The sequence below is a fragment of the Salvelinus fontinalis genome, chromosome 3 (genome assembly GCF_029448725.1).
Source record: "Salvelinus fontinalis isolate EN_2023a chromosome 3, ASM2944872v1, whole genome shotgun sequence".
Lineage (NCBI taxonomy): Eukaryota > Metazoa > Chordata > Actinopteri > Salmoniformes > Salmonidae > Salvelinus > Salvelinus fontinalis.
The window spans coordinates 40,608,866-40,632,758 of record NC_074667.1 but is presented as its reverse complement, the minus strand read 5'-3'; the positions used below and the strand labels follow the sequence as shown (position 1 = coordinate 40,632,758).

The window sequence follows — 23,893 nt, the reverse complement described above, 5'->3', positions numbered from 1 at the left end:
CATTTGTATTGTAATTATAAAACATCTTATGAATGAATTTGATATGCATAGGATAAATGACATTGCAAATTAATTGGAATTTGGTAGCCAGAAAGTTTTAAAAGTAGTGTGATTCGATAGACATTGATCTACATTACATGAGCATAAAATCTCAAATAAGCAAAACTAAGTTAGAGTAAAAAACAGCTTGATTTCATTCAAAGAAAACAAAAAAAGATAACACTTTTCAATAATGATAGATTAAATGATTGTTTTGCAATGTTGGCAGTTACTATTTAGCCAGTTAATAATCTCTGTATGGGTCGAGGTATAGCAACAGAGAGCTCTAACAAGGAAAGAAACTCCCTTGTTTATTGGCCCCCAGCAGATACCAGTGTCCTTTGATTTAGCCGTGGTGACAATTTATGATCCCACCCTTCCTACGTTCGCATTTTTTCAATTCTTGCCAAATCTGACATACATTGCCAGAAACCTCAGCATTCCACCTGAAAAGCTATATTTGAACATGTGTGTGAGCATCTTTTATCCTCAGGTAGCCAAATGCAATCTACCACCAGGAGCCCTATATTGAGCATTTAAAGTTGTCTCTCAACTCACCATTTGATGGCGCTAAATACCTACAGTATTTATCCAGTACACTCCCCCAAGGACTGTCATGTAGGCAAAATGAACCGCAAGCAAACACCTACGGATGTGTGAAATGTTGTTCCATTTGATGCGAAATCCATCAAATTATTGCACTTATTGGTGCTATTGTTCACTTTTGTATTGTTTTTGTGGGATTGTTGAGAGTGGTAGTATTCATTTCACAAAGGCAGCAGTTAGTGTGTAGGCTAAATGAAGGAAATGGGCAAGGACGTTCCGAGTTTTTCAGGATAAGAACTCTCACTATCAGTTCCTTTTTGACAGTCTTATAACATGACCATGACCAAGATCAGAATAATGATAGGGGGACAAACAGCAGTGCTGTGTTGCATGTTTTATTTATTGATATAGTCCCACAGAATATTATTTACATTCATAATGACATTGACAGATGAACAACCCCTTGATCTTTGTTCCCTTTTCCTCTCTCTCCTTCAGCTATGAGTGGGCTTTGTGTGAGTTTCCGTGTGTTTTCTTCAGATAACGTTGGAACAATGGCAGTGTTAAAATAGCCGCTAAAATGAAGGAAAACGTATCAATTATTACTGCGCTGCTTGGTATGTATAGAGTAGACAATCATGACTGCAGCTGCTCAACTCCTGGACAGATTCCGTCCCACAATAAATTTCAAAACTGTATCAGGACTACAACGTCATTACTGTATGTCAACACTCTTGACCCAAAGGCTGCTTTATGAAATAGTGACGAGGATGAATTCAGGATAGGAGCATACTGGTAAGCTATATAAAAAGAGAGACAGAGAATAGACATGCCATTATCGCCCACTAGTCTTTGCTTCCCTTCTTGTACAAAGTGATAGAAGCTGTCACACGTAGCAGTGGCATAATGGTAATATGGTTCGCCTGTTTAAGATAAAGCAACAGTAAATAGTTGGCGACTTAAGAAGCGGTCCCAAATGTCTATAATTTCTTTATGAAACCAAATTGTGTTCAAAATGTCACCATATGAAGTTCAATCATGTATAAACTCTTGACAAACTTAGGGGTACTGTACTGTATTTGCAGTGTGAACAGCTACCATCGCATCACAGATGCAATGTACCAGTCACATATACATACCAACATGCGCACACACACACACACTGTCAACATCAGAGACCATTGGTTACTTTTCCAATTCTCTCACAGAAACACCATAGAGGCTGCAATTCTGCTTCACTTCTCACATCACAATAGTAAGTAGAGGTTTCAAAATAGTAGAAAATATAATATAATGACAGAAATACCCACAAAATAATCCTTATTACAAGCTAGAGATACCATAGTAATAGTAATATAGCAATATTAGGGTAATCACAAGGAGTGACCCCGCCGCAGGCCCCCAGCCAGGGGTCTCTCAGCCTGCCACTCATTAACTCCAGGGTGAAGTCTCCTCTAGGCACAGATCTAGGATCAGCTTCCCCATCGCCCAAACCGAACCTTAGCCATTACTGGGGATAACGCAAAACTGAACTAATATCAGCATCTAGGGGCAGCTTTCAGTATGTGAGGCCAAAGGTCATCACACATCATCAGCACTCATGCTCATGCAGAGAGAGATCTGTCAGCTGATCATGGTTGCCAGAGTGATTTGGTGCATAATCTCCTCCCTCCCCCGGCATGGGTCCATGGTATCTGTCAATACCACCCTGAGAAGACAGGATAAGACAGAGGCAGCGTGTTCAGTTACATGCACATAGTGAAGTCATACTAGGGTCAAGAGGCTTAATATGTCAATTACATTTATATCAAAGCCTTTAAAACCCTTTCCTGCAGTAAAATGACCTAATGGCCTCATGGGTGGAATGTTATTAATTATTTTCATGATTTCATAATTAATAAACATAAAAAAAAAAAAAAATGCTTCTAATTTCTATGTCAAACAGTTTTGTTATATTTGCCTCTTCTTTGATGTACCGTATATAAAGTGTAATATTGGGATGCAAACTCAAAATTGAATACATTTCAACTCTATATCTGACATGGTACAGGTGTATTCCTGTTTTTAAGCCCATAACCATGTGTTTATACTTTTGTTTCAAAGTAGTTTTAAGACTACCAAGAAACACTGTGTGATTTAGCCCACTGCAGTAACATGTTATTAAGACCCTGCCTAGCCTTGCAGAGAGGAAAGAGGAAAGACAAAGGTGGTGGTATGTTGAGTGGTTCAAAAGCAAGATCCTGTCCTTGCATCAACCCTGGGTGGAGACAGGAAGAGTGACCTTACTGCCCTCTAGCAGTACAAGGTTGCAGTCTGAACTCACTTAGCATTCTGCCCTAAATCAACCTATTGCAGGAAATACGATTATGATGTGGAATGATATCAGTCCTCTCACCTCTATATCAATTGTAGGTTTCCAAATACCCCAGAAGAGTTTCAAATACCCCCCATCTACCCACTGATAGGGCAACATTAAACTTTTTTTCAAAGGCCCGAAGGGTTCTCTATTTGTCTATCTACAAGAGAGACAGAGGAGGAACTAAAATGAAGTGTGGAAACAGGCGTGATAAGCCTCTCTGATAGGAGTCCTGTAATCAAACCCATTTCCTCCCCATTTATTTTTTTTAAACATTTATTTAACTAGGCAAGCCAGTTAAGAACAAATTCTTATTTACAATGACGGCCTACCCCTGCCAAAGCCTAACCCGGGCGACGCTGGGCCAATTGTGCGCCGCCCTGTAGGACTCCCAATCACGGCCGGTTGTGATACAGCCTGGGGAGTCTGGCTAAATAAAATAAACTACCAGCCAGGGCACTGGGCTAGTTATCCCCAGGAACTGAAACATCTGTTCTCAACTATTCCCATTAATAAATCAAAAAAGAGATATGTGATCATATTGTTATTTTCCAATATAATCTATTTTTGGCTTCAAGGAAGGGAAAGGGGGATACCTAGTCAGTTGTAAAACTGAAAGCATTCAGCCAAAATGTCTCTTCATTAACCCAACCCCTCTGAGTCAGAGAGGTGCGGGGGTTAATCGACGTCATGGGCACCCATGGAGCAGTTGTTGTTGGAGGTTAACGCTCAACGGCAGAACAGCAGATTTGGCAGTTCTGGATTCAAACCAGTGACCTTAGCGTTAATGGCACAACGGTCTTAACCACTAGGCTACCTGCTGCCTTAGTTGTGATCAATTTGCAGTGTACAAATTATTATAACTATGTTCCTGCACCCTGACCATCTGCTCCAACAAAAAATTGGCCTGCGGCTGAATCTAGTTGCCTACCCCTGCTTTATGGCTTCTATGGTGTTTTTATAGGAACTGACCACATATCAGTGTGACAGCCTGCCAGGGTGCTGTTAGTATTGTAACCCTGGCTGGGAACAACAACAGGATATCTTCCATTAGGAAAGAGGAGAGGGCTGCCCCAGTCATTTCCCTTTAGCACTGACAACCACGACAACCCCAGGCCAATGTCCAGGGGGATTATATGATAAAACAGTAAAGAGCTATTTATAAACTAAACTATTTGCTGATCTGTTCGTGATCTGAAGTGATGAAAGAGTTTATGGGAGCCTTGGGAGGTTAATGACAGAGATCCTACTCATGGTGGTGAGTCCTAAGTTAAATAACTCACACTTTCCTGTACTGTAAATCAATGATGTTTCTGTAGAAATTTGTGGTCAATCTCAAAATAGGACTTGGGGATAGTAGTATTTCCCTGCAGTGTGGTTGAGTACCTGCAAGCTGTGCTGGGCAGGGGGGCGCAGGCCATTGCTGAGCTGCTGAGGGCTGGTCAGAGGGAGATGGGAGGGACGGGGTGTCGCAGGGCTAAGATACAGTGGGGACTGAAGGAGATAAAAGATAAAAGAGGATTGAATAACAAAGAGAGAGAGAGAGGGAGAGAGAGATGAACCTGGAGAAGAGTTCCCTAAGCAAGCTGGTCCTGGGGCTCTGTTCACAAACACAAACAGACCCCACAGAGCCCCAGGATAGCAACAAAATTCGACCCAACCAAATCATGAGAAAACAAAAAGATAATTACTTGACACATTGAAAAGAATTAACAAAAAACCAGAGCAAACTAGAATGCTATTTGGCCCTAAACAGAGAGTACACAGTGGCAGAATACCTGACCACTATGACTGACCCAATTTAAGGAAAGCTTTGACTATGTATAGACTCAGTGAGCATAGCCTTGCTATTGAGAAAGGTCGCCGTAGGCAGACCTGGCTCTCAGGGGAAGACAGGCTATGTGCACACTGCCCACAAAATGAGGTGGAAATGGAGATGCTGTCACGTTCCTGACCTATTTATGTTAGTTGTTATGTGTGTTAGTTGGTCAGGACGTGAGGTTGGGTGGGCATTCTATGTTTTCTGTTTCTGTGTTGGTTTTGGGTTGCCTGGTATGGCTCTTAATTAGAGGCAGGTGTTTGGCATTCCTCTAATTAAGAGTCATATTTAGGTAGGCGTTGTCACAGTGTTCGTTGTGGGTGATTGTCTCCTGTGTCAGTATGTATGTTCGTGCCACACGGGACTGTAGCGTTTGTTTGTTTCGTTTCGTTTCGATGTCGTCTGTTTCCTGTACGTGAGTTTATGTTTAGTTATGTAAGTTTATGTTCAGGTTTCGTCAACGTCGTTTTCTTGTTTTATAGTTTTGAAAGTGTTTTGTTTCGTTTCGTGTTTGCCATCGTATTCATAATAAAGATGGCTTATTTCCCAAATGCTGCGTTTTGGTCTGAAGATCCTTCTCTCCTCACCTCATCCGAGGATGAGGAGAGCACCAGCCATTACAGAATCACCCACCACTCCAGAGCCAAGCAGCGGAGTCGACGGAGAAAGGGACGGGAAAACAAGGATTTCTGGACTTGGGAGCAGATAATGAATGGAGAAGGTCCCTGGGCTAAGGCAGGAGAAAATCGCCGTTCTCAGGAAGAGAGGGAGGCAGCTAAAACCCAGGAGCGGTGGTTTGAGGAGGCAGCAAGGAGACGTGGCTGGAAGCCCGAAAAGCCATGGGAGCAGCTGGAGGCACTGGGGAGTGCAGAGGCTACCGGAGAGAGGAACCGGAGCTATGAGGGAACGCGTCTGGCACGGAAGCCCGAAAAGCCCGTAAGTAATTCCCAAAAATTTCTTGGGGGGGGCTAAGAGGTAGTGGGCCAAGGGCAGGTAGGAGACCTGCGCCCACTTCCCAGGCTTACCGTGGAGAGCGGGAGTACGGGCAGGCGCCGTGTTACGCAGTAGAGCGCACGGTGTCTCCTGTACGAGTGCATAGCCCAGTGCGGGTTATTCCACCTCCCCGCACTGGTAGGGCTAGATTGGGTATTGAGCCAGGTGTCATGAGGCCGGCTCAACGCGTCTGGTCTCCAGTGCGTCTCCTCGGGCCGGCATACATGGCACCTGCCTTACGCATGGTTTCCCCGGTTCGCCTACATAGGCCGGTGCGGGTTATTCCACCTCCCCGCACTGGTCGGGCAACCGGGAGCATTCAACCAGGTAAGGTTGGGCAGGCTCAATGCTCAAGAGTGCCAGTACGTCTCCACGGTCCGGTATTTCCGGCACCACCTCCCCGCCCCAGCCTAGTACCTACAGTGTCTACACTACGCACTAGGCTACCAGTGCGTATCCTGAGCCCTGTTCCTCCTCCACGCACTCTCCCTGTAGTGCGTGTATCTAGCCCGGTGCCTCCAGTTCCGGCCCCACGCACTAAGCTACCAGTGCGTCTCCAGAGCCCTGTACAAACTGTATCTTCTCCCCCTACTAATCCTGATGTGCTTGTCCTCAGCCCGGCGTCACCAGTGCCGGTACCACGCATCAGTTATAGAGTGGGCTTTGAGAATACAGTGTGCCCTGTCCCTGCTCCCCGCACTAGTAGGAAGGTGCTTATCATTAGCACGGTGCCTCCAGTTCCGGCACCACGCACCAGGTCTACAGTGCACCGTATCCGGCCAGAGCCATCCGTCTCCCCAGCGCCATCTGAGCCATCCGTCTCCCCAGCGCCATCTGAGCCATCCGTCTCCCCAGCGCCATCTGAGCCATCCGTCTCCCCAGCGCCATCTGAGCCATCCGTCTCCCCAGCGCCGTCTGAGCCATCCGTCTGCCAGGAGCCTGCAAAGCCGCCCGTCTGCCATGAGCCTGCAAAGCCGCCCGTCTGCCATGAGCCTACAGAGCCATCCGCCAGACAGGAGCCGCTAGAGCCGTCAGCCAGACAGGAGCCGCTAGAGCCGTCAGCCAGACAGGATCTGCCAGAGCCGCCAACCAGACAGGATCTGCCAGAGCCGCCAACCAGACAGGATCTGCCAGAGCCGCCAACCAGACAGGATCTGCCAGAGCCGCCAACCAGACAGGATCTGCCAGAGCCGCCAGCGAGCCATGAGCAGCCAGAGCCGTCAGAGAGCCATGAGCAGTCAGAGCCGTCAGAGAGCCATGAGCAGCCAGAGCCGTCAGAGAGCCATGAGCAGCCAGAGCCGTCAGAGCGCCATGAGCAGCCAGAGCCGTCAGAGCGCCATGAGCGTCGAGAGCCGTCAGCCTGCCATGAGCGTCGAGAGCCGTCAGCCTGCCATGAGCGTCGAGAGCCGTCAGCCTGCCATGAGCGTCGAGAGCCGTCAGCCTGCCATGAGCGTCGAGAGCCGTCAGCCTGCCATGAGCGTCGAGAGCCGTCAGCCAGCATTGAGCGTCGAGATTTGTCAGTCAGCCATGAGCTGCCCTTCAGCCTGAAACGGCTAGATACCCAGAACTGCCCATCAGTCCAGAGCTGTCTCTCTGTCCGGAGCTGCCTTTCAGTCCGGAGTTGCCCCTCTATCCTGATCTCCCTCTCTATCTTGATCTACCTCTATATTCTTATCTATCCCTCTGTCTTGATTTATCTCTCTGTCCCGGTGCTGTCCTTATTAGTGAGGTTATTAAGAGGATTTTGTGGGGGTAAAAAGAGGGTGGACATTCTTAGAGGGAGGAAGCTAGGATGGATTATGGTGGGGTGGGGACCTCGCCCGGAGCCTGAGCCACCACCGTGGTTAGATGCCCACCCAGACCCTCCCCTAGACTTTGTGCTGGTGCGTCCGGAGTTCGCACCTTGTGGGGGGGGTAATGTCACGTTCCTGACCTATTTATGTTAGTTGTTATGTGTGTTAGTTGGTCAGGACGTGAGGTTGGGTGGGCATTCTATGTTTTCTGTTTCTGTGTTGGTTTTGGGTTGCCTGGTATGGCTCTTAATTAGAGGCAGGTGTTTGGCATTCCTCTAATTAAGAGTCATATTTAGGTAGGCGTTGTCACAGTGTTCGTTGTGGGTGATTGTCTCCTGTGTTTGTGTATGTCGTTGCGCCACACGGGACTGGTTTCGGTTTGTTTGTTAAGTGTCATTTATGTGTAGGCTTTTTCCCTGTTCGTGCGTTCTCGTGTGTTATGTGAGTCCGTCGTTCAGATCTGTTCTACACCGTTTATTTGTTTTGTTAGTGTATAGTCAAGTTCGTGTTTTTTCGTCTTGTCAATAAATTCATTATGTATTCAAACTCCACTGCGCCTTGGTTCAATCCCTGCTCCTCTTCGGATGAAGAAGAGGAGGACAGCCGTTACAGATGCACTTCCTAACCTCCTGACAAATGTATGACCGTATTAGAGACACACATTTCCCTCAGATTACACAGACCCGCAAAATTCAAAAACAAATCCAATTTTGATAAACTCCCATATCCATTGGATGAAATAACACAGTGCGGAATCACAGCATCAGGATTTGTGACCTGTTGCCACAAGAAAAGGGCAACCAGTGAAGAAAAAAAACACCATTGTAAATACAACCGATATTTATGTTAATTTATTTTCCCTTTTTTACTTTAACTATTTGTACATTGTTACAAGACTGTATATAGACATAACATAACATTTGAAATGTATTTATTATTTTGGAACTTGTGTGAGTGTAATATTTACTGTTCACTTTTTATTGTTTATTTCACTTTTGTTATTCCATTTCACTTCAAAAATATGTTTCCCATGCCAATAAAGCCCTTTGAATTTAATTTCATTACATTTAATTGAGAGAGAAAGAGAGAGAGAGAGTGAGAGAGAGAGAGAGAGAGAGAGAGAGAGAGAGAGAGAGAGAGAGAGAGAGAGAGAGAGAGAGAGAGAGAGAGAGAGAGAGAGAGAGAGAGAGAGAGAGAGAGAATGTGGGATTTCAATTAAATATATTATATCCAGTAGTTGCTGACACTGTTTTATCTTCACTTGCTATGACTATCAGATCAGCCTAGTGAATTTATTGTCGCAGTCAGTGTGGTAGTGGTACCTGTGTGTCTGCAGGGGGCTGGCTGGGCAGGTGGAGGGAGGGCAAGGAGGTATTGTAAGAGCGCAGGTTGGGTAGCCGGTGGCGGTCAATGGAGGCAGAGGAATGGGGTCGCAGGCCAGAGGTCGGTGCAACGGGAGCATTCATGGCTCCTCTCAGGCTGTTGGACTTACTCTCCCTGCGCTGGTACTCTATTGGAGACTGGAGAGCTACGGACCACAGGAGATAGGAGATGACAGGAGGATAGTTAGAGGGATAAGAATTGAGACACAACCATAAAGTTGACACTTAACAAATGGCACCACTAATTTATTTATTGAGCATCTATAAAATGTATCCATAAGGCAGAATCAATCAAGTAATGCAGTTTATCATTTGATAAAATTAATCAATCAATTAATACATTCTATAAAACACAGCTTAAAAATATCCTGAAAAGTTTTATCATATTTCCCAAGGACATGTACTTGTGTGTGAAAAAACTAGAGAAACAAATGTGTGCCAAATGAGACCCTACTCCCTATATAGAACACTACTTTTGACTAGAGTCCTACGAGTCCTGTTCAAAAGTAGTGCACTAAATAGGGAACATGATTCCATTTGGGACACATAGAGTGCATTTGGAAAGTATTCAGACCCCTTGACTTTTTCCACATTTTGTTACATTACAGCCTTTTTCTCAAATTGATTAAATAAAATGTTTCCCTCATCAATCTACACACACTACCCCATAATTACAAAGCGAAAACATTTTTTTTGAATTGTTTGCTAATTTATAAAAAATAAAACAGAAATACCTAATTTAAATAACTATTCATACTCTTTGCTATGAGACTCGAAATTGAGTTCAGGTGCGTCCTGTTACCATTGATCATCCTTGAGATCTTTTTACGACTTGATTGGAGTCCACCTGCCATATATTCAATTTATTGGACATGATTTGGAAAGGCACACACCTGTATATATAATACCCCAGAGTTGATAGTGCATGTCAGATCAAAAACCAAGCCATGAGGTCGAAGGAATTGTACGTAGAGCTCCGAGACAGGATTATGTTGAGGCACAGATCTGGGGAAAGGTACCGAAAAATTGCTACAACATTGAAGGTTCCCAAGAACACAGTGGCCTCCATCATTCCTAAAAGGAAGACGTTACGAAGCACCAAAACTCTTCCTAGAGCTGGCCGCCCAGCCAAACTGAGCAATTGGGGAGAAGGGCCTTGGTCAGGGAGGTGACCAAGAACCCGATGGTCACTCTGACAGATCTTCAGAGTTCCTCTGTGGAGATGGGATAACCTTCTAGAAAGACAACCATCTCTGCAGCACTCCACCAATCAGCCTTTTATGGTAGAGTGGCCAGACGGAAGCCACTCCTCAGTAAAAGGCACATGACAGCCTGCTTGGAGTTTGCGAAAAGGCACCTCAAGACTCTCAGACAGAAACAAGATTCTCTGGTCTGATGAAACCAAGATTGAACTCTTTGGCCTGAATTCCAAGCATCACATCTGGAGGAATCCTGGCACCATCCCTACGGTGAAGCATGGTGGTGGCAGCATCATGCTGTGGGGATGTTTTTCAGCGGCAGGGACTCAGAGACTTGTCAGAATCGAGGGAAATATGAACAGAGCAAAGTACAGAGAGATCATTGATGAAAATCTTCTCCAAAGAGCTCAAGACCTCAGACTGGGTCGAAGGTTCACCTTCCAACAGGACAACAACCCTAAGCACACAGCCAAGACAACGCAGAAGTGGCTTCGAGACAAGACAAGTTTCTAAATGTCTTTGAGTGGCCCAGGCAGAGCTCAGACTTGAATCTGATCAAACATCTCTGGAGAGACCTGAAAATAGCTGTGCAGCAACGCTCCCCATGCAACCTGACAGAGCTATATGTGGATCTGCAGAGAAGAATGGGAGAAACTCCCCAAATACAGGTGTGCCTAGCTTGTTTTTTTTTGCCAAATTTTTTTGCTTTGTCATTATGGGGTATTGTGTGTAGATGATGAGGGGAAAAAAATGTTTAATCAGTTTTATCAAAATGTGGAAAAGGTCAAGGGGTATGAATACTTTCCGAATGCACTGTATGTATGTGGCCCGTGGTGGTCAGCAGCAGTACCGTTGAGGAAATTCCTCTGGGTCTCCAAGATCTGGACAACGTCGTTGACCCAGGCCCTCCGAGTCTCCTGGGACGAGGCCTGCAGGACGAAGCGTGCCACGCTCCCATCAGCCCCGCGGGACGTCAGGACCAGACGACATGGGTCCTCCTCACAGTGGTCCTCCACACCCAGACAACTGAGCTGCAGCACAGAGAGACAGGGGTCACACACATTTACATTTTAGACATTTAGCAGACGCTCTTATCCACAGCGACTTACAGTTAGTTTGTGCATTAATCTTAAGATAGTTAGATGGGATAACAACATATCACAGGCATACAGTAGTAAGTATGCTCTTCCTCAATGTTGTAGTTATCAGCAAATTCATGTACACACACGTCATTCTCACCTTGATGCTGTTTTTAAAGGTGTACCCTGGCAGAGAGAAGCCCTTCTTCCTATCGATTGGTTCACTGATAATGACCAGCTGTTCAAACAGGAAGACCCGCCTCTCTTTGGCACGGGACAGGAAGCTGCTGTCCTGCTCACTAACTGTAAAGGTGTCCTGCTGCAGCAGTTTCCCCTGGGCTGTGATCTTCCCCTGAGAGACAGAGAGAGAGACAGAGACAGAGAGAGAGAGAGAGAGAGAGAGAGAGAGGAAGAGAGAGAGAGAGAGAGAGAGAGAGAGAGAGAGAGACAGAGAGAGACAGAGAGAGAGAGAGAGACAGACAGACAGAGAGAGAGAGAGAGAGAGACAGACAGACAGACAGAGAGAGAGAGAGAGAGAGAGAGAGAGAGAGAGAGAGAGAGAGAGAGAGAGAGAGAGAGAGAGAGAGAGAGAGAGAGAGAGACATAAGTAAAACACAACATCATGTGGAGAACAGAGTCTGGTGTTAGGTATCTCACCTCAAAGCCCTGCAGTCTGCCCACGTTCATCATATCATTACATCGCTTGGGCACAAAACACATCACCTCCACCGCTCTCTGTGGGTAGAAGAGGAGGAGGGGTGGAGATAGGGAATGAGGGACATGAAATAGAGAGAGAGATGGTGTGGGATTGCAAAGACAATTATTGTTTGTAACTGAAAATAGTACTTTTTTCGCTTTCTTCAATAGAGCAGGGAGATTAAACTGTGTGTGCAGTTTATAGTAATATCACAAGTCACTATTGGAAATGTTTTGACCGTGACGGTTTGTGCCATAGTTTTGGGAGAACTCTCACCTCCAGCTCTGAGGTATCCCTTCCTGCTTTGGTGTAGTACTTCAGGAAGTCCTGAGGGATCCAATTAGAGGACAGTTTATTGAATGTTTTGGAGGGACTCTAAAAGGATTAGTCTACAAAATAGGACTGAGCTATATCTTGCGTTTCATCATGTAAGAGTTACATATTATCCACTGTGAGATTAGGGAGCTAATGAGAGGACCTGTGACTCTTGTGACAAAAGCTTTCAACATTAATCTCTAAATCACAGCAAAAGCTTCCACAATGCTGCTGGATGGCCTGCTTATTCTCCAGTGACTCCCAATCTATTTCTGCCTTTCTGCATTTCTTTCTCACCATCTCTTGCAGTGACAGGTCACTCAATACATTTCTATTACGTGAAGACTCAAATCATCTAGGGCTAGATGACATCATGCTAATCGTATTCTAAACACACACGTACACACATATGCACACATATGCACACACACAAATGCACACACACACACGCACACACACACACACACACACACACACACACACACACACACACACACACACACACACACACACACACACACACACACACACACACACACACACACACACACACACACACACACACACACACACACACACACACACACACACACACACACACACACACACACACACCTTGAGCAGTAGTTGGTATTTCATGATCCTCTGTACTGGTTTGATAAGCAGGTCGTTGAGTTGTAGTCTGTGGCCCAGCTGCTGCCTCAGCTCCTACAGAACCAGATAGGTTAGCTCCTCATAGCAACATACACAGAACTAAGGGCAGGTTTGGGTAAGTCAGACATAAACCAAGACAAAGAATGAGCACTGAAGATACACGCAGTCAGAACCAGAGTTAGATAAATAAGAGGAATTGGGCTAAAACAATGCCTAAGTGGGGTTAAACTGCTCTTAAACTGCCCGTGTAGTTGTACTGTGAAGAGTCACTCACCTCAAAATAGGTCTCGATATACTCTGAGACAATGTGCTCTGACTTGGGCTTGTTCTGACAGTACACTACGTACATGTGGAGACGCCGCTCCTAGAGGTCCAAAAACATATTAGAGATGATGAGAGATAGATACCAGAAGGTAGCGCATGTGGTCCGAGTGTGTGAGTGTGTGTGAGAGAGAGTTAGTGTGAGCAGGTCTGTGTGTGTGTGTGTGTTGGTGTGTAGGTTAAGTGCCTCCCCCAGCATGGCTGCTCTTAACCTCTTATCCCCCTAAGTTTGACTCCGTTCTCCTTCCCCTCCAGGCTCTTTTGAATAAGAGCAGGAACTTTGCCTTATTAAATGGTTCCGGCGGCTTGGTGGAAATCGTTTAATTCGCCCTTGCTTAATTAAACATGGTTGAGTAATGAATGAACTGGGATGACAGAGAGAGAGAGAGAGAGAGGGAGAGAGAGAGAGAGAGAGAGAGAGAGAGAGAGAGAGAGAGAGAGAGAGAGAGAGAGAGAGAGAGAGAGAGAGAGAGACTGAAGGGGGAGATAGATACAGTAAATAGAGAGGAAGACAGAGGGGGAGACAGCAAGGCGCTGTGAAACTACACAAAATCAATTGAAGTGCCCCCTCTGTTTATTACTCTCCTTTTCTCTCTCCCCTGCTGCTGTTGTGTGGAAGAGGGCTGGTGTGTGTATCAAATAAAATAAAATTGCATTCGATGTGCAGTGGTACGAGGTAATTGAGGTCAATACTGTATGTACATATAACTAGGAATAAAGTGACTAGGCAGCAGAGTATTGTTAGGGCCTTCCTCAGACACCGCCTGGTATAGAGGTTCTAGATGGCAGGGAGCTCAACCCCAGTGATGTACTTGGCTGTACGCACTACCCTCTGTAGCGCCTTGTGGTTGGATGCCCAGCAGTTGCCATGCCAAGTGATGATGCAGCAAGTCAAGATGCTCTCAATGGTGCATCTATAGAACTTTTTGAGGATCTGAGGGTCCATGCCAAATCTTTTCAGCCTCCTGAGGGGGAAGAGTTGAAGGAGAGGTTGTTGTTCTTGCACCACACTGCTAAGTTTCTGACCTCCTCCCTATAGGTTGTCTCATCGTTCGCGCTCTTGGGCACAGGGACTATGGTGGTCTCCTTGAAACATGTAGGTATTACAGACATTTCAGGTGTAATTTGAAAATGTCAGTGAAGACAGTTGCCAGCTGGTCAGCGCATGCTCTGAGTACGTGTCCTGGTAATCCGTCTGGCCCCGCGGCCTTGTGAAAGTTAACCTGTTTAAAGGTCTTACTCACATCGGCTACAGAGAGCGTGATCAAACAGTCATCCGGAACAGCTGGTGCTGTCATGAATGGTTCAGTGTTGATGCCTGGAAGCAAGCATAGAAGTAATTTAACTCGTCTGGTAGGCTTGCGTCACTGGGCAGCTCCCGACTGGGTTTCTCTTTGTAATTCGTGATAGTTTGCAAGCCCTGCCACATCCGACGAACATCAGAGCTGGCATAGTAGGATTAAATCTTAGTCCTGTATTGACGCTTTGCCTGTTTGATGGCTCGTCGGAGGTCGTAGGGTGATTTCCTATAAGCGTCCGGATTAGTGTTCTGCTCTTTGAAGTGGCAGAACTAGCCTTTAGCTCAGTGCGGATGTTGCCTGTAATCCATGGCTTCTGGTTGGGATATGTACGTACGGTCACTGTGGGGACGACATTGTCAATGCGCTTATTAATGAAGCTGGTGACTGATATGGTAAACTCCTCAATGCCATCGGATTAATCGTGGAATATATTCCAGTCTGTGCTAACGAAACAGTCCTGTAGCTTAGCATCCACTTCATCGGACCACTTCCCCATTGAGCGCATCACTGGTACTTCCGGTTTGAGTTTTTGTTTGTAAGCAGGAATCAGAAGGATAAAGTTATGGTCAGATTTGCCAAATGGATTGAGGGAGCGCTTTGTATGAGTTTCTGTTTGTGGAGCAATTTCTCCGGATATTTTGGAAGCATTTCTGAACATGGCGCCAATGTAAACTGAGGTTTTTGGATATTAATATGAACTTAATCGAACAAGACATATATGTATTGTGTAATATGAAGTCCTATGAGTGTCATCTGATGAAGATCATCAAAGGTAGTAATTAATTTTATCTCTATTTGTGCTATTTGTGACTCCTCTCTTTGGCTGGAAAAATGGCAGAATTTTTCTTTGAGTTGGTGGTGACCTAACATAATCGTTTGTTGTGCTTTCGCTGAAAAGCCTATTTGAAATCGGACACTTTGGTGGGATTAACAACAAGATTACCTTTAAAATGGTATAAGATACATGTATGTTTGAGGAATTTTAATTATGAAATTTCTGTTGTTTGAATTTGGCGCCCTGCACTTTCACTGCCTGTTGTCATATCGATCCCGTTACCGGGATTGCAGCCATAAGAACACTCCAAACAGCCTACCCGACTGCTGGGAGGCGTCTACATGGTCCTAAAGCACACTGTTGGCTCGTTTTGTATCGCGTTCCAAGAATAAAACTGGGGGGACAAAAATGCAATTTTCGAATGGGGAGGGGGGTGCCCCTGCATGTACACGGACTGTTTCCTGCCACGGTCCTGCTCTTCCTCTCACTTGGACCAATTTTTGCTTTGAGGTCCTGATCTCAGCACACAAAGCACAGCTGTTTGTGTGTGTGTGTGAGTGTGAGTGTGTTTGTGTGTGAGTGTGCACTAAGTACCAACACAGCTGTTAATTTGCTTTCAATGTCATTTATTGAGCTATTCTGGCTTATTTGGTTCCACAGTTTCATCAACAGTCTGGCGTTTTAACACTGGCTCTTTGTAATTGGATCTGTGAGCTGTGACCGCAGCATAGTAAAAAGCTCTGTTGATAATTATGCCTGCACTTATTATTATTCTACTGGCTTTCCCCTGTCCTCTCCTCCAGGCAGCCTGAACAACCAAGACATATCTGGCGGCAGTAGGCCAGAGACAGAGACTCTAAACACAGTCAGTTCTCTGAAGAGACCAGTACTTCTTACCAAACACACAGAAAAACACAGAGATAAACCCTGGAACTTCATTCCAAATACAAGCAAACAGAATCAAAGACAATGTAAGGAGCTAGGTTTTCATGGTGTGTCTGCAAATAAAGAGTCACACTTGTGCAAACTCACACACACTCATTTGCACAAACGCACACACACATGCGCAAACACATACGTCCACGCACACGCGTGCACACACACACACACTAGACACACACACACAAGACACACAGACTCACATGCTTGATGAAGAGTTGGGCCAGTCTGTTGGGCTCAGCCACACACTTCTCCAGCTCGCCCAGAAGATAGCTATGACACACAGAGCAGAGAATGGGGTCAAAAACCAGTACACACTCTTCTACACACACAGGCAGAGGGGAAGAGACATAGACACACACACAACTACACCGAGGGTATAAACCATTAAGAACACCTTCCTAATATTGAGTTGCACCCCTTTTGCCCTCAGAACAGCCTCACTTCGTCAGGGCATGGAGTATACAAGGTGTCGAAAGCGTTCCACAGGGATGCTGGCCCATGTTGACGCCAATTCCTCCCACAGTTGTGTCAAGTTGGCATGATGTCCTTTGAGTGGTGGATCATTCTTAATACACATGGGAAACTGTTGACAGTGGAAAAGCCCAGCAATGTCGCAGTTCTTGACACACACATATCCGTGCACCTGGCATCTACTACCATACCCCGTTCATAGGCACTTAAATATTTTGTTTTTGCCTATTCACCCTCTGAATGGCACACATACACAATCCATGTCTTAACTGTCTCAAGGCTTAAACATCCTTCTTTAACCTGTCTCCTCCCCTTCAGCTACACTGATTGATGATAATGTAACATGTGACATTCATAAGGGATCATAGCTTTCACCTGGATTCACCTGGTCAGTCTATGTCATGAGCAGGTGTCCATAATGTTTTTTACATTCAGATGTACACACGGAGACACAAACACAGGAGAGAGAGAGAAATAGATGCACACACACAGCTATATGAACACACACACGCCCGCACAGAACACAGGAAATGTCTGACACAGCCAGGTGGATTCAGTGTGACAGAATAAGACTGTGATAGTGCTGATAAACATGCTCCAGTCTCAGTGTGCACTCCAAAACAGGAAACACTTCAAGGTTGTCCAGTATACACGTATACAGGTACAGCACGTACACGTACACACGTACACGTACACGTACACACACACACACACACACACACACACACACACACACACACACACACACACACACACACACACACACACACACACACACACACACACACACACACACACACACACACACGAGACCTACTCTTTATGCCAGTCATAGATCTGGTGAATGTTCCCGAACACTATCTTGTCTTTGCCCTTCATGTCCTCTGGGATCCCCTGACTGGCCATGCTGGCCATGTAGCCCTGGGCAGAGCAGAGGAGTCACATACACACATACATGCATAGATCAGTGCTGAGGGGTCACACACACCACTGCAGGAAGGAAAATACTGCTACTTCACAGAAGAGCATCTGGCTATAGTCATCTTTGTGTATATGGTAGAGAAAATAGGGCAACTGCTATGAAATAACACAAAAAGGAGACTTGAAGTGTACTTTATATCATACAAATAACTAATAAAGGTGTCCGCATCAAACATGGTAGATGATAGATTTGTCACACACCTCCACTATGAATCCCAGATCGTCAACATACATCTTCTCTGTCTCTATCAGCTCTGTCAGCACATATCTGGGGAAAGGGGGGATAGAGAGAGAGAGAGAGAGAGAGAGAGAGAGAGAGAGAGAGAGAGAGAGAGAGAGAGAGAGAGAGAGAGAGAGAGAGAGAGAGAGAGAGAGAGAGAGAGAGAGAGAGAGAGAGAGAGAGAGAGAGAGAGAGAGAGTTGGCTGCAGTAATAGAGGGCAGCCATTAAACAGTGTGACTTCTCTCATAACAGTGAGGGATGGGGTTCTCCCAGAGTGGAACCTGCACTTCCATCACACCGTTAGCTCTCATCATCATAGGAATTGCGCCCCAAATTGCGCCCTATTCCCTATAGTGTGCTACTTTTAACAAGGGGTGCACTGTGTAGGGAATAGAGTTCCAGTTGGGGCGTAACCTGACACTTAATGGATGAAGCACCAGGAGCACTCAGATGCTGCATTATACTGTGGTGGAAAACTGACAGTCCAGTCCATTAATGGGATAGGGGCTATGAAGACTGGACACAGTGTGGGCTGACGTGGAGGTCACCACCACCTACATGCTCTTCTCTAAGGCACTCCTCCTGTCCTCTTCACTGTCCATTGTGGCTGACCATTGGCTGGTTGAGTCACCAATCAGGGAGGAGCCATCTTCTTCTTCCGAGAGAATGGTGGAAGATTGATGGTTCTGAAAGCAGAGGGTGGAGAGGTGAGCTCATGTATTCACTCCAGGTCCATTGACTATGTGCATATGTCTGCTGTACAAAGAGAGCATAGAGCCCAGGCCAGACAGACCGACCGACCGACAGACAGACAGACAGACAGACATACAGACAGACCAACAGACCGAACGAAAATCAGACCCTTCATTAACTGGACCTCATCTGCGGCTGGCGGCTGGTTCCTAATCCAGGAAGCAGCCGTCCATGGGAATGTGAGCGAGGAAATAGGGAGAGTGCAGGACAAGGCCAGCACCCTGTGGGTTGTTCCAGGAGAGAGACTCCTCAGGAAAAGGACAGCATTCAGTTGGCTGTTCCAGGAGGGAGACTCCTTAGGAAAAGGCCAGCAACCTGTGGGCTGTTCCAGGAGAGAGACTCCTCAGGAAAAGGACAGCATTCAGTTGGCTGTTCCAGGAGGGAGACTCCTTAGGAAAAGGCCAGCAACCTGTGGGTTGTTCCAGGAGGGAGACTCCTCACTACTTATCCTCTCGGAAAAATACTGCCTGCTGTGCCACTCCAAATCCCCAGTAATCCGATAGCAATAAGCGTTTTTCCATCTCTCTCCCTCTATTCATTTTTCTCTCTCCCTCTCTCCTTTTTATTGAAACTGCTGAGGTTATTTTAGAGTTTTACATGTACTGGAGAGAGTGATGGAGGTGGTGAAAGAGAAATAATGAATAGAGTCAAATAGTCAGATACGCAAAGGGAGAACGAGGGGTACATTTTGTGTGCCAGAAAGGGGTTCCCTATGTCATTGTTTCCAAACTCCAGTCCTTGAGTACACCCAACAGCATACAGTGCATCTGGAAATTATTCAGACACCTTGACTTTTTCCAAATTTTCTTACATTACATTGATCAAATAAAATATAAATCCCTCATCAATCTACACACAATACCCCATAATGACAAAGCAAAAACAGGTTTTTAGAATGTATTAAACATTTTAAACGGAAAGAGAATTTTGTTTCTCATGGTCTGAGAGTCCTTTAGGGGCCTTTTGGCAAATTCCATGTGCCTTTTACTGAGGAGTGGCTTTCGTCTGGCCACTGGAAGGACCTTTGTCAGAGTGTCACTCTACATCCGGCGCCGACAGAGATGGCTGCCTCACTTTGTGTTCTTAGGAAACTATGCAGTATTTAGTTTTTTTATGTATTATTTCTTACACTGTTACCCCAGGAAATCGTAAGTCTTATTACATACAGCTGGGAGGAACTATTGGATATAAGAGCAACGTCAACGTACCAACATTACGACCAGGAATACGACTTTCCCGAAGCGGATCCTCTGTTTGTTCCACCACCCAGGACAATGGATCAGATACCAGCAGGCGACCCAAAACAACGGTGCCGCAGAAGAGGCAGACGGAGCGGTCTTCTGGTCAGGCTCCGTAGATGGGCACACCGCCCACCGCAAGGGTTACCTTCCAGAGAGACATCAGAGATTGTAACATTCTCTGTTTCACGGAAACATGGCTCACTCGGGATATGTTATCAGAGTCAGTACAGCCACCTGATTTCTTCACGCATCGCGCCGACAGAAACAAACATCTTTCTGGTAAGAAGAAGGGCGGGGGTGTATGCCTTATGATTAACGAGTCGTGATGTCATCATAACAACATACAGGAACTCAAGTCCTTTTCTTCACCTGACCTAGAATTCCTTACAATCAAATGACGACCGCATTATCTACCAAGAGAATTATCTTCGATTATAATCACAGTCATGTACATCCCCCCCTAAGCAGACACCTCGACGGCCCTGAAAGAACTTCATTGCACTCTATGTAAACTGGAAACCACATATCCTGAGGCTGCATTTATTGTAGCTGGGGAGTTTAACAAGGCTAATCTGAAAACAAGGCTCCCTAGAATTTATCAGCATATCGAATGCGCGACCCGGGCTGGAAAAATTCTGGATCATTGTTACTCTAACTTCCGCGACGCATACAAAGCCCTCCCTCGCCCTCCATTCTGCAAATCTGACCACGACTCCATTTTGTTGCTCCCAGCCTATAGACAGAAACTAAAACAGGAAACGCCTGTGCTCAGGTCTGTTCAACGCTGGTCCAAGCAATCTGATTCCACGCTTCAAGATTGCTTCGATCACGTGGACTAGGATATGTTCTGGATAGCATCAAACAACAACATTGATGTATACGCTGATTTGGGGAGAGAGTTTATTAGCAAGTGCATCGGTGATGTTGTACCCACGGCAACAATTAAAAACTTCCCCAACCAGAAACCGTGGATTGATGGCAGCATTCGCGCAAAACTGAAAGCGCAAACCACTGCTTTTAATCAGGGCAAGGCGACCAGAAACATGACCGAATACAAACAGTGTAGCTATTCCCTCCGCAAGGCAATCAAACAAGATAAGCGTCAGTATAGAGTCGCAATTCAACAGCTCAGACACGAGAGGTATGTGGCAGGGTCTACAGTCAATCACGGACTACAAAAAGAAAACCAGGCCCGTCGCGGACCCCGATGTCTTGCTCCCACACAAACTAAACAACTTCTTTGCTCGCTTCGAGGACAATACAGTGCCACCGACACGGCACGCTACCAAAACCTGCGGCCTCTCCTTCACCGCAGCCAACGTGAGTAAAACATTTAAACATGTTAACCCTCGCAAGGCTGCGTCCTCAGAGCATGCGCAGACCAGCTGGCTGGTGTGTTTACGAACATATTCAATCAATCCCTATCTCCGTCTGCTTTTCCCACATGCTTCAAGAGGGCCACCATTGTTCCTGTCCCCAAGAAAGCTAAGGTAACTGAGCTAAACGACTATCGCCCCATTGCACTCACTTCCGTCATCATGAAGTGCTTTGAGAGACTAGTCAAGGACCATATCACCTCCACCCTACCTGACACCCTAGACCCACTCCAATTTGCTTACCGCCCCAATAGGTCCACAGTCGACGCAATCGCAATCACACTGCACACTGTCCAAACCCATCTGGATAATAGGAATACCTATGTAAGAATGCTGTTCATCGACTACAGATCAGCATTTAACACCATAGTACCCTCCAAACTCGTCATTAAGCTCGAGACCCTGGGTCTCGACCCCGCCCTGTGCAACTGGGTCCTGGACTTTCAAACAGGCCGCCCCCAGTTGGTGAGGGTGGGAAACAACATCTCCACCCCGCTGATCCTCAACACTGGGGCCCCACAAGGATGCGTTCTCAGCTCTCTCCTGTACTCCCTGCTCACCCACGACTGCGTGGCCATACACGCATCCAACTCAATCAACAAGTTTGCAGACGACACTACAGTGGTAGGCTTGATTACCAACAACGACGAGACGGCCTACAGAGGAGGTGAGGGCCCTCGGAGTGTGGTGTCAGGAAAATAACCTCACACTCAACGTCAACAAAACAAAGGAGATGAACCTCAGGAGGCTGAAGAAATTCGGCGTATCACCAAAAACACTCACAAACTTTTACAGATGCACAATTGAGAGCATCCTGTCGGGCTGTATCACTGCCTGGTACGGCAACTGCTCCGCCTACAACCGCAAGGCTCTCCAGAGGGTAGTGAGGTCTGCACCACACATCACCGGTGGCAAACTACCTGCCCTCCAGGACACCGACACCACCCGATGTCACAGGAAGGCCAAAAAGATCATCAAGGACAACAACCACCCGAGCCACTGCCTGTTCACCCCGCTATCATTCAGAAGGCGAGGTCAGTACAGGTGCATCAAAGCTGGAAGCGAGAGACTGAAAAACAGCTTCTATCTCAAGGCCATCAGACTGTTAAACAGCCATCACTAACATTGCGTGGCTGCTGCCAACATACTGACTCAAATCTCTAGCCACTTTAGTAATAAAAAATTGGATGTAATAAATGTATCACTAGTCACTTTAATCAATGCCACTTTATATAATGTTTACATACCCTACATTACTCATCTCATATGTACAGTATATCACAAAAGTGAGTACACCCCTCACATTTTTGTAAATATTTGAGTATATCTTTTCATGTGACAACACTGAAGAAATGACACTTTGCTACAATGTAAAGTAGTGAGTGTACAGCTTGTATAACAGTGTAAATTTGCTGTCCCCTCAAAATAACTCAACACACAGGCATTAATGTCTAAACCACTGGCAACAAAAGTGAGTACACCCCTAAGTGAAAATGTCCAAATTGGGCCCAATTAGCCATTTTCCCTCCCCGGTGTCATGTGACTCGTTAGTGTTACAAGGTCTCAGGTATGAATGGGGAGCAGGTGTGTTAAATTTAGTGTCATCGCTCTCACACTCCCTCATACTGACTGGTCACTGGAAGTTTAACATGGCACCTCATGGCAAAGAACTCTCTGAGGATCTGAAAAAAATAATTGTTGCTCTACATAAAGATGGCCTGGGCTATAAGAAGATTGCCAAGACTCTGAAACTGAGCTGCAGCACGGTGGCCAAGACCATACAGTGGTTTAACTGGACAGGTTCCACTCAGAACAGGCCTCGCCATGATCGACCAAAGAAGTTGAGTGCACGTGCTCAGCGTCATATCCAGAGGTTGTCTTTGGGAAATAGACGTATGATTGCTGCCAGCATTGCTGCAGAGGTTGAAGGGGTGGGGGGTCAGCCTGTCAGTGCTCAGACCATACGCCGTATACTGCATCAAATTGGTCTGCATGGCTGTCGTCCCAGAAGGAAGCCTCTTCTAAAAATGATGCACAAGAAAGCCCGCAAACAGTTTGCTGAAGACAAGCAGACTAAGGACATGGATTACTGGAACCATGTCCTGTGGTCTGATGAGACCAAGATAAACTTATTTGGTTCAGATGGTGTGTGGCGGCAACCAGGTGAGGAGTACAAAGACAAGTGTGTCTTGCCTACAGTCAAGCATGGTGGTGGGAGTGTCATGGTCTGGGGCTGCATGAGTGCTGCCGTCACTGGGGAGCTACAGTTCATTGAGGGAACCTTGAATGCCAACATGTACTGTGACATACTGAAGCAGAGTATGATCCCCTCCCTTCGGAGACTGGGCCGCAGGGCAGTATTCCAACACGATAACGACCCCAAACACACCTCCAAGACGACCACTGCCTTGCTAAAGAAGCTGAAAGTAAAGGTGATGGACTGGCCAAGCATGTCTCCAGACCTAAACCCTATTGAGCATCTGTGGGGTATCCTCAAATGGAAGGTGGAGGAGTGCAAGGTCTCTAACATCCACCAGCTCCGTGATATCGTCATGGAGGAGTGGAAGAGGACTCCAGTGGCAATCTGTGAAGCTCTGGTGAACTCCATGCCCAAGAGGGTTAAGGCAGTGCTGGAAAAT

General features: G+C 46.1%; 1 protein-coding gene across 4 annotated transcripts in view; it reads right to left on the bottom strand.

The window, feature by feature from the left end:
- Positions 1-964: 964 nt before the first annotated feature.
- The window catches only part of LOC129848036 (rho guanine nucleotide exchange factor 25-like), a 60,131-nt gene continuing 37,202 nt past the window's right edge, over positions 965-23,893 (bottom strand). The window contains exons 1-14 of one of the 4 annotated variants that reach the window (XM_055915561.1): positions 19,846-22,511; positions 18,443-18,570; positions 17,865-17,931; positions 17,500-17,603; positions 16,412-16,481; positions 13,147-13,236; positions 12,834-12,926; positions 12,180-12,230; positions 11,864-11,941; positions 11,367-11,558; positions 10,978-11,158; positions 8,869-9,074; positions 4,328-4,435; positions 965-2,293 (exon numbers count right to left, since the gene is read on the bottom strand). In XM_055915561.1, coding sequence (XP_055771536.1) covers positions 2,177-2,293; positions 4,328-4,435; positions 8,869-9,074; positions 10,978-11,158; positions 11,367-11,558; positions 11,864-11,941; positions 12,180-12,230; positions 12,834-12,926; positions 13,147-13,236; positions 16,412-16,481; positions 17,500-17,603; positions 17,865-17,931; positions 18,443-18,570; positions 19,846-19,851 — 1,491 coding nt within the window. In that variant the 5' untranslated portion in view covers positions 19,852-22,511 and the 3' untranslated portion in view covers positions 965-2,176. Of the gene's footprint in view, positions 2,294-4,327; positions 4,436-8,868; positions 9,075-10,977; positions 11,159-11,366; positions 11,559-11,863; positions 11,942-12,179; positions 12,231-12,833; positions 12,927-13,146; positions 13,237-16,411; positions 16,482-17,499; positions 17,604-17,864; positions 17,932-18,442; positions 18,571-19,845; positions 22,512-23,893 lie in introns of those variants that run through there. The other 3 variants (XM_055915558.1, XM_055915560.1, XM_055915559.1) reach the window with 3 other exon arrangements.